This window comes from Grammomys surdaster, unplaced genomic scaffold (assembly GCF_004785775.1).
Source record: "Grammomys surdaster isolate TR1022 unplaced genomic scaffold, NIH_TR_1.0 252, whole genome shotgun sequence".
NCBI lineage: Eukaryota > Metazoa > Chordata > Mammalia > Rodentia > Muridae > Grammomys > Grammomys surdaster.
Window position 1 is genome coordinate 1,548,995 of NW_021604693.1, and position 11,291 is coordinate 1,560,285.

At 49.9% G+C, this 11,291-nt stretch overlaps 1 protein-coding gene across 1 annotated transcript in view; it reads right to left on the reverse strand.

Moving 5' to 3' along the window:
* Positions 1 to 2,216, reverse strand: part of Cacng6 (calcium voltage-gated channel auxiliary subunit gamma 6) — a 12,954-nt gene extending 10,738 nt beyond the window's left edge. The window contains exon 1 of the mRNA XM_028775113.1: positions 1,886 to 2,216. Coding sequence (XP_028630946.1) covers positions 1,886 to 2,216 — 331 coding nt within the window. The remainder of the gene's footprint in view (positions 1 to 1,885) is intronic.
* Between the last annotated feature and the right edge of the window lie 9,075 nt (positions 2,217 to 11,291).

An 11,291-nucleotide genomic window follows, 5' to 3' on the forward strand; every position in this document is an offset into this window, starting at 1 on the left:
TTTTCTTTTTTTCTGATACAAGGTATAAGTAGCCTAGTCTGGCTTACAACTATGTAGCAGAGCTGGCTTTGTACTCCTGGTTTTCCTGCTTCTGCCTTCTGAGTGCTGGTGTGTGCCATCATGCTCAGTGGTAAAGTCTTTTCTGACTAGTAGAGGGAATAGAAGGGGAAGCACACAGTAAAGTGGCAGAGGACAGACAGTCTCTTCCAAAGAGTGAGGGCCACTGAGACCTTCTTAAGCACTAGTGACATGCAGTAAAGCATAGCTCTTAGGAACAGAGATTCCTAAGAGTCAAACCCCATAGAGCTATCCTGAGGCATAGATTGGGAGCTAAGAGTTCTTCCCCCTTATTTTTCTCCCCCCTAGAACAGATATGGAGGTAATCCATCACTAAGCTATGCTCCAGTCCCTCACTGGGGAATTCTAGACAGGTGCTCTGAGCCACACTCCCAGCCCCTTAATGGGAGGCTCTAGGCAGATGCTCTACCACGGAGCCACACCTCAGCCCCTCTCTGAGGGATTTTAGGCAGGTAGTCTACTACTGAGATATGTCCCCAGCTCTGGTTTTGAGAGAGGATCTCCCAGAGTTGCCCAGGCTGTCTCTGAACTCCCTCTGCATCCCAGGCTGCCCTTGAACTCACAACCCTCCTGCCTCAGCCTCCTGAGTATCTATGGGTACAGAATTGTACCACCAGGCCCAGCTAGCATCTTATATTTGTTTTCATTATCTGACTTTGCAAACGTTTGGAATCATCTTGATTGAAGTCTCAAAGAGTGAGAAACCGCAGAAGGGAACTGTTTAAGATAGCTGATCAGGACAGACACGTAGTTCAAACCACAGGGTCTGGCATTCCACTTAGCTATCAAAGGCTTAGAACATCTTACTTTGGGCTCCATATCACATCTGAAAAATTAGGGACTGGGGGATAAAGAAATCCATCCAGAGCCCAGAGGGGGTGAAGGATATTCCTTGAGGGGTCCTGAGAGTACTGGGTACATGTTGGGGAGCAGCATGACAAAGATCTCATCAAAGTGGGTTTGACTGGTGTCAAAAATTGTCCTTGAGGCAAAAGAGATAAAATAAACACATATCCAGTTCCCAGGGGAGTGTAGAATATCCCACTAAGCAAAGGGCAGGGCATGTTTTCTCAGAGAGTGAGAGGCACAGCTGAGAGCAAAGGAACCACCATGTAGGGTAATGAAGGGTATGGAGTGTCTGTAGGGTAAGGGAGAAGGGCTGTAATGTTTGCCCCGACCATGTCAAAGAGAGAGTGACTGGAAATAAACAGTTCTAAGGAGGTACAAAGTGCCCCCAGAACTGTGAGAGGCACCTGGTAAGAACTTCATTTGATTGTATCAGAAAACAGGGACTCAGCACAGAATTTTTTTTACTTCCGGGTGGGCGTAGGGTGGTCTGTCTCCATAGAGGCTCACAGAGTGGGAATGTGGGATGTCTCCAGGCTTCTAGTTAAGGGCACAGGCTGTCTGTGGGTGCATGGCTGTCTGGTGGGGAATTCAGGCAGTTCTAGGGGATACAGGTTGGCGGGGGTGTATACAGGCTGTTCTGAGGGTACCAGCTGGGTCTGGAAGCACAGGCTGTCTCTCGGGGTACAGGCTGGTCTGGGGCACAGGCCATAGCTAGAAGATAAACTTTTAAGAAACAAGTTTCTTTAGGGGATATGCAAATTAGGGATATGAGCTATGCCTGAACATCTCTCACTCTCTCCACCCCCTTCTCTCCAGTTTCTGTGAGCACAGGTTGATTCAGGCACAAACATTCTTGGGAATAAGACTTTCTTTTTCCTAGAACAAGGTTTCCCCAGACAAAAGTTTCTTTCTCCCTGACTGTGTGACATAAGCCTGGGCTCAGAACACAGCCTCTCACCTCCTGGCAGCTCAGCTGGGCCACAGGTCTCCCTGCCCGCGGGCACGTCCGCCTGCCACAGTCGCTTGATGCACACCTTCCACAGCCCCAAATGGGCGGCCTCACAGACGGCGCTGCCATTGGTCTTGTATGTATTGAGTTCCACCCAGAACTCGGTGCCCACAGCCAGCACAGCCAGAGTGGCACCCACGATAGCCACCAGCAACCCCAGCTTGATCTTGCCCTCTCGCTCCGGAGTCAAGCCGAGATTCTGCTGTTCTTGGGCACGACGGCGGCCCACAGCCGTCCGGCGACGGTCTTCCTCTTGCATGAAGAAATTAGACCACATCATGATGATGGGATCCTCTGGAGCTCAGGCGAGCTTCAAGGAGTCAGAAAAACCTGTGCAGAGAGGCCTAAGGGGCAGGGAGCAGGACCTGGACTTTCAAAGGAAGTAGTGGGCTCAGTGTCAACTAGATTGGGAATGAAAAAAAGCTGAGCTCCAAATGCAAGAATGGAGGCCTCTACCTCTAAGAAGAGAAGCAAGCTATATTCTTGGCCTAAGGATGCCACCGGGCTTGTGTACATGAACTTGGCACAGGTGAGGCCTAGAAGAAAAGCTAGGCTACTCTGAGGTTTACCTACCCAAGAGGAAGACTGAGGGAGGAGCCCAAGGGGGAAAACTTGCCCAGTTGCTAAAGGCTGCTGATGGAGTCTCCCATAAGCCTCAGAGTTTTTCCCAAAGAGGGGAACTGAGGTCTTTTGTGTGTTTGAGAGATAGTTTAGGTTTCTTCGGGCTCAGAATTTGAAAAAAAGAGGACTCAGAACACTTTTGGGCTATACAAGAGTTAGACTTGGGCTTTCACTGGTAAAGTTAGAAATCCCTCCAAGTCCCAGAGAGGGAAGGAGTAGCCTCCAGTATTCACAGCAAATCTGGGACCCCACTGGAATTCGTGGGGGTATGGATGAGCCAGGGACTACTCAGAAAAGAACCCAGGTCTCCCACGGTGGCTGAGAATCATAGTGAGGTCCAGAAAAAGAGGCTGGAGGACTCTCCGAGGGCCCAGGAGAAAAGCCTGTAGTCAAGACAGGGCTCAGACCAAGGCACTGTGGTCCACACTCTGGCTCAGAAAACCAAGGCAAAGTACCTTGAGGGACACAGGACTTGGAAAGGGACTCTCAGTCAGTCTGTCTGCAGTCACTCGGCTCCCCCTCCCCCGGGCTCCCAAGGCCTGCTCGGCCAGGAGGGCTCCAGACTCAGCTCGGGGTCCCTCGCTCCCTTTGGGCCTCCCACCCGGGTCTCCCGGGCACGGGTCCCTTGAGCTCTCCTGCCTCTGCGCCGCGCCGGCCCCAGCTCCGCGATGCCTCCGAAGCGTCCGGCTTTGCTCGCCTCCACCCAGTCAGCCCTCCGGACCTGCTGCGCTCGCTCCCTGCCTCGCCCCATCCGCCCACCCCCTCACCCCACCGGCTATTTCGGGCTCGACCCGTAAATAACACTCGCACCTGTCGCAGGCGCCTGTTGCCATAGGGATCCGGGTATTTTAAGGGGACAAGGGGCGGGGGAGGGAGGCCTCTAGGAAGGAGGGGCTGGGGGGCCGGGTCTTCTACAGGCCGAACGGAGGGAGATTTGTTTCTCCAAGGGTCTGGGACCGGGTTGCAAAGTCCATACTCCAAAATCTGGATCTCATAGAGCCAGCGAAGTACAGAGAACTTGTGTTTCTGTCCTGAGCAGCCCAGGCTGGAAGCTCCCTAGCTGGATTGCTGGATTCTGAGGTCCAGAAGCTTGGAAGAAGTACTGGATGGAGGTGGGGGCGGGGTGGACTCGAGTCTGAAGGGCTTGAATACTGGCTTCTGGGATTGGAGGAGGTGGGCTTGGTCTGGATTCTTAGAGTCTGAGGGAGGAGAGCCTGGGTATGTAGTTTCAGGGTTTCAGAGAGAAGGGCTGAACTCCTGGGTATGAGGGGGGAAAGCTTCAGTATAAGGCTTCTGGTCCTGAGAGAGTAGGACTCGGGTCTGGACTCCTAGGTCTGCGGGAGGAGACTGGGGCCTGGACTCTGGGTCTGGAAGAAGGATTGGAACCTGACCCTTCAGTCTGGACAGGGGAGTGGGAGTTGGGGTGGGGTGGGGAGTGGAGCTCCAGGATCTGAGAAAGGAGAGCTAGGGCTTGTATTTCTAGAGTTGTCTGACCCTATACTCCAAAGCCTGGAAGAGGGCCCTGTGTCATTAGATCAGTTTCAGTGTTCAAGTCCTCAGCCCCCCAGAAAGTAGAAAAGACAGATTCTGGGAAATTAGAGTGTTGGGACACATGAAGCAGAGCAATTTTCCTTATTGGATTTATTAGGCTGGGTGCCCCCTGGGGGCCTTTCATATAGTTTCAGCTCCCCCAGGGTCAGAGACCCAGACAGGGGTCAGCCATGTGGCATGGCAGCAGGGCCTGATTCTTAACCCCTCACTCCCTCTCTCAGCCCTTCTGTGGACCACCCAGGTGGGACCCACCTTTTACCAACTCCTTCTTTCCCCAGGTGGCTCCTCCAGGTGTATCAGGTGCCATGACCAGGCCCCTAGAACACGAATGCCACCTCTGCTGGCCCTGCTCTGGACTTTTTAGTTGGAATCCATACTACCATTGGAGGTGACTGTATGTGACTCTCCCATCAGACTGGGCCAACTGGTCATGGTCCTCTCAGTATCCATTTCAAGGCCAAGAATACAAGCCTTAAACACTGCAATTGGGTAACATGAATGAATGAAGTGTGGGTGAATGAATGAGACGGCATGCATACAGCTCCCTCCCCCAGACTAGGAAAGATATGGCCTTTCCCTCTTCAATGTCTGTGAAGTCCACCAGAATGCTTAGCTCTGTTTCTACCCCCCATTCTGTGACAAGGTGGACACAGTCTTGAAATGACAGGGGACTGGCATCTCCAGGTCCTCAGAAGACATTCCTGAGCACTGAGTTGTCGTTACTGAATGAAGAAAATGTCACTGGATCCGCTTAGGGCTTGATGGGCTCTCTAAACAAGCTACACAGTGTCATTAGCAGGCTCGGGAAAGTGGGCAGCACAGCCTCCCCGGCCTCTCTCCTGCCTGCTATTGAGCTGGTCTCCCTGCTTCTTCTGGACCCTGGATCTCCCCATTTTTCTCAGTCCCATCTGCTTTAGTAGCTGTGGGAATCCCATGTGTATTTGCTGTCTTTTTGCCTATATGTTTTCCTTCTCTGCCACTTTCCCTTTTTATTTTTAAATGAAAAACGTACTTCTTTTGTGGAGGTCTAGGGACATGTGTGATGTGGCACGTATGTGGAGGTCAGAAGCAACTGCAGGGTCAGTTCTTTCCTTCTACCGTGTGGGTCTCAGGGTGAGGACTGAACTCAGGTTGTCAAACTTGACAGCAAGTGCTATCTCACTGACCCTCTTTAAAGTATTTTTTTTTTAATTGTTTAAAGAAAATCTCTCTCTCTGAGGCTCAGGCATGCCTTGAACTGTGGTGATCCTCCTGCCTCAGCTTCTTTAGTTCTGGGATAACAGGCATAGGCCACTACACTCATCTCTGTATCATTTTCATACCAAAATAATAGTTGCTTGGATTCTGTCTCTCCTTCCCACACACCCCTCCCCCCAATGCTGGATCAAGGATTCTAGCTCTGAAACTGGACTACAGTCACTGCTCATTGAGCCTGTCACCCCGTTCACATTAATAAACCTTCTAGTCTTCCGGATCTTTCTCCAGCTCTCAGCAGCACTGGGTACAGATGGCTGACTTCCTCCTTCTTAAAACATTCTGTACTTTCCATCCTTCCTCCTTTCCTTTCTTTTGTGCTAGCAAATGCTCTAGCCCTGAGCCACACCCCAGCCCCTCACTGGAGGACTCTAAGTAGGTACTGTACACTGAGCCATACACCCAACCAACACGTCTTTTGCCCTGCGAGAGGGTCTGCCTTTCTGCCTACCCCCAGGCCACTCCCCCTCATAGAGATGACTTAGACATTCCCAAATTCCTGACCGGAGTCATAACCCTATCCACATTACCCTTCAAAGTTATCCCATTCCGTGTCATTAAATGTCTTCTGAATGCTGATGTTACTAAAACTTGTATTTCCAGCCCTGACCTCGTCACTACTCTCATCAGAATCTACTGGTTACCTGATACCCTGACTTGGATTTCCAGAGGGATCACCAACTGGGCATGCCCAGAAAAGAACCCTTGACCCCTGCTTCCTATCTATTCAGTATACAATGGTACTACTTCAACTCAGATTCCTAGATCACACACAACCTGTAAAATTCCACTCCCCTAATGCTCGCGCCCCCTTTGATTTCTTTTTCTGTTTTTGATGAAGGATCTCGTAAGCTCCTGATCCTCTTGCCTTCATCTCCCAAATACTGTTTACAGGCACCAGCCACCATGCCTTTCATGCAGTGGTGGAGATACAACCCGGGGTCTCCTGCATACTGGGAGGATACTCTACCCACTGTGCTACATTCCTAGGCCCTCCAGTTTTGTTTGGGAAAGAGTCTCATGTAGCCAAGGATGGCCTTGAATTCCTGGTCCTCTGGTCTCCATCTCCTGAGTGCTGGATTATAGACAAGCACCACTCCCCACCCAACCCCCTTTCACAGTAACAAGATGCTGGTTTTTTTTTTCTCTCTTTTTAAATAAAAGTAGGACCCCAGCATGCTTGTGCTTAAAGCTCTCCAGGTGTTTCCCATCAGAGATGGAAGACAGTATGATCCCTACCCCCACCCCTCAAGGCTCCAAGGACCCCCTACTCTTTGGAATTTGAAACTTCCCCTCATGTCAGTCAGCTTATTTTGAATGGCTCTGACCTATCTGACCTATATGGTTACCTTCTCCTCTGTAGCTTTTTCAGTGGAGAAAGTCTTATTGGGCAGCCCGGGTGGTCTGGAACTACACATTATTCTTACTTCAGCTTATGGAGGGCTAGGTTTTTTTTAGGTATGCACCAGCAGTCCCAACACCTGATTTTCTTCTTGTTTTTCCTGTATTTTTTAATTTTGTAAAATATCTCATGAATCCAAGACTCGCTTCAAATTTCTTGTGGCCAAAAATGACCTTCAATTTTCTATCCTCCTGCCTCCAGCTCTCAACTACTGGGTTCCCACATGTACAAGCACCACCACACAGAGTTTATACAGTGTTGGATGGGGACTGAATCCAGAACTTTGTGAATGCTAAAAGAACAAGTGCTCCACGGTCTGAGCCACACCCCCAGCCTCTTGCTTAGCCTTAGTATTTACTGCTTGCCTCTCTTCAGAGGTTCCCAAACCAGCAGACCCTTGCCTTCTCGCCACTTGCTGTGGTTTAAATATGAAATGTCCCCCACACAGGATATTAATAATGTAGTTTTGGATTGTTGGGCTTTGGGGAAGTGATTAGATCCTGAAGGCTCAGTCAAGGAGTTAATCATTTCATGGATTCAGATGGTGGGTTTATCAGGGGGTAGAGGTGAAAATAGAGGGTGGAACATTACTTGCTATGCCTTGGGAGGCTATCTAGTCCCAAACATCTAGGCTGCCTGTATACTATGAGGTTAATAGCCTCTGCAGTTCAGATGATCTAGGACAAACTGCTTTTTCTCCTCTTCTCCTCCTCTCCTCCTTCTTCCTCTCTCTCTCTCTCTCTCTCTCTCTCTCTCACACACACACACACACACACACACACACACACACACACACACACAAAGATTGAATCTCTGGACTGCTCTTATCACTGAGACTTGCTCCCAGCCTCACAGGGAGGGGAGGATTTCTAGGGAGGGGCTCTACCGCTGAGCCACGCCCCCAGCCCTTCACTGGGGAGCTCTAGGCAACTGCTCTACCACTGATTTATATATCCTCATCCCTCATGTTGCCTTTTCTTTGGAAACACAGTCTTACCAAGCTGGCTTTGAACTCAGTAAGCAGGCTATTCTCCTTCCTCAGCTTCCTGAGGTCTGCACCACCAGGGCTAGATTAAAAACATTTTCTTCTGTCAGTTTATGTGTATGTGTGCATGTCCCATGTGTGTATGAGAGAAGGGTGAGGGTGGAAGGAGAGGAAAAAAAGCACATGCACTTGTATGAGGAGGTATACCCATGGGGATCATAAGACAGTGTTGGACCCCCTGGATCAGGAGTTATAGGCCACTTGATTTGGGTGCTGGGATCTAAACTCTGGTCCTCTGACAGAGCTGTAAGCATCCTTAACCACTGAGCCACCTCTCCAGCCCAATGTTTCTTTAATATTAAAATAAAAGGTAAGGTGTGGTGGTACACTGTTAATCCCAGTTCTCAGGAAGTAGAGGCAGGCCTATGTGAGTTCCAGCCAGCCTGTTCTACACAAGATACCCTGTTTCAAATAAAAATTGAAAAAGACAATAGACTATTCTGCCATACCTCATAATCTTACCTGCCTCTGTCTCTGTGAGGTTTAGGTCTTCTGTTCCTGTTTTGTATCTTTGCAACATCTTACCTTTGATTGACAAGCTTTTGGGCCACTCAGTTTTTTTTTTTCTCTTCTCCCCTCTCAGGATTACCTTTTTGTTTCTGAAGCACACCTGATTTTGATTTCTTCTGCTCTCCCTCCTCACCCCCACCATCTCACTCTTCTTCCTGTCCACACCCTAACTCCTTTGAGTTTGATCTTTGGACTACAGATCCCATCATGCCTCAGAACAGTTTACCCTCCCTACACTAAGCCCTCCCCAGTGCCACTAATTTATATCATTCCCCACATTCCAGTATCTCTTCCTGAACTGCCCTCACAGATTTCCTCCACGGTTCCTGACTCAGCCTCCCCACTTTCCAGTTCTCTCTCCTCCCAACAGTGTTGAGCATAGGCTGGCCTCAGTCTTATTGTATAGCTGAAGACATCTTGGACTTCAATTCTCCAGCTTGCACCTCCCAAATGCAGGGATTGCAAACACTCATTACCATGCCTAGCTTATACAATGCTAAGGATTGAACCCAGGGCCTCGTGAATGCTGCACAAACAATCTCCCAACTAAGCTATATTCCCAGGTCTTCCTCTACATTTTGTGAAGTCTGCTTGATAGCTGGGGTTAGCCTCAAATTTACAGTCCTCCTGCCTCAGCCTCACAAGTACTAAGAATATAAATATGTACCATTCATGAGGGCTCCTGAAAGCACATTTCTCAGACCCAAGACCCATGCTTTCCTCCGTCTACTTCTGCTGTTCCACACTGCCACTAGTACTAATATGGTACTAATAACCACTGTTTCCCTTGTGTCCTCTGAGACAGTTTTGGCTTCCTCTTAGAAGCCAGTTGAGGCAGGGCAGATACAAAAACATATTTCATCTCCAGCCTCACTGGTGTGCAGACCTCTGGACCATTTGCAGAACAAATGAATGGAGTGGTCCTTACACTCTCTGCCTGCTGAGTGACTACCAAGACCTTCCTGTGTCTACCCCAAAGCCACTTACTCTGTTCAGTTTTGCTGTCCTCTCACTCCCCTTAGAAGAAAGCCCAGGCCCCTCAGCCTAGAACTCAGACTCTGAAGTACAGATCCACTACCTCACCCCTCAACTTTGCACTTGGACTTCAGCATCCTAGAGTCATTGTCCTTGTCTTCCTCGTCCTACCCCAGGCACATCTTGCTGTTTGGCTTCCCTGGGTTTTCTCCCAAGTCGCCTTCATCTCCACCAGCACATACCAGACTGGTCTTTTAAGTCCAGACATCACATACTCTAGGATTTTTTGTTCCTCCTGCGTGTATTTGGCAGTTGTGTTCTCAGGTGACCACTGTCACCCTGAGACAGCACTCACTGCCCTGCTTGGGTTGCATGATTTTGACACTGAAAGCAGATCAGTAATCTGTCACTTCAGATCCCAACTCACACAGCACAGAATGCTAGGAGGTTGTTAAGAGTTAGTGGGTGAGTGGCTGACTGAATAAAAAATCCCCCAACTGCCTGAGCCTCTTGAACACCAGATGCCATACTCAAAATTCTGTAAGGGTATTTTGCCTCCAACAAGGGACCTCTGCTTCTTAACTCTTACCTCAGAGTCCCCATCTTTACCCTCCATTCCCGATTAAAGCCATTTCATGACCCTTTTTGCTGACCTTATAAGTCCTCACTTAAGTCTGGAACCAGTTTGTCTCCAGGCTCTTTGCCCAACCAAACCAGACACTTTATAGCCTCGAAGTGTCTTCCTATCCCTAGGAAGTTAAATTTTCTGTCTCACCCGAGGTCTGATTGGCTAGTACCATGTTTCTGTCAGTACAAACACCTGAGTTAATTACCCCTTCCCCCCAAACCCCAAAGTTAATTACCCCTTCTTAGAACACTCTGTGTCATTTCAGACCCCCACCCCACAGCGTGTACCTTTTTATTTTTAATGCAAGAATCTCATATAGTTCAGGCTGGTCTCAACTTCAATATACAAATATACAGCCCAGGATGGCCTTGAACTCCTGGCCATCCATTCACCTTCCAAGCGCTAGAATTACAGGTGTTTACTGCAATGCCTAGTGTATGCAACGCTGGGAATGGAACCGAGGGCTTGTGTTAGGCAAGCACTCTATAAACTGAGCTAGAGCCCCAGCGGGCCTCTACATTTCTAAGTGTCATTTATCGGGTGTGTACATGATTCTGTAACTAATGGTTGTCTCAAGTACAAGATTCGAACTCTCTGAAGACGCCAGGGACCCTATTTTCTGTGCGATCCAAAGGTGGATACAATGCCTAGCAGTTATGCGCGCGGACACATAAAATTTCCAGGAATGAATGAACGGTTGCGCCTTGCGTTTATGTCCCATCCTCCCTAGCACCTCCTTCTGTACCACCACCTGGTACACAATAGGTGCTTAATAAGCCCTTGTCGAAAGATGAATGAAAAGTGAACTAAATGTCAGCGCGTCCCTCCCTTGGCCTTTGCCTTCTGCTGGTCTGTCTCTTTATACAGAACATGTGTATATATAGTTGTAGATGTAACTCTATATTCATGTGTTATGAGCCCCTCTCCAGGAGTTGGGCTGGGCTGGGCTGGGCTGGGCTGGGAGTCCCTCCCTCCCCTCCCCCCGCCCCGCCCCCACATGCACACAGCAAAAACATTTAAAAAGAAAACATCTCAAAACTGCAAAAAACACCACGGGCCCTCCCTCCCTCCCCTGAAATCTTCCCAACACAAAAATAAAACACAGCGCTCCCACGCTGGAGCCCCTTTTCCTGTCCTGTCCCCCTCCCCCAAGGGTCCCTGCTTCGGAGCGTGACGGGGTTCCCCACGCCCCCCGGGGTGGGGGTGGGGGGCGGGTAGAGGGTGCGGAGAGGGGCTAGAAGGCCCAGCGGTGTCCAGCGCGCTCGCGGGGATAGACCTGGGGGGCACCCCGATCCGGCGGCCTCGTTGCACGCGCGCCCGCGCACGCGCCCCGGACACGCCCCCCGGCTCCCCGCGAGGGCGCGCGCCC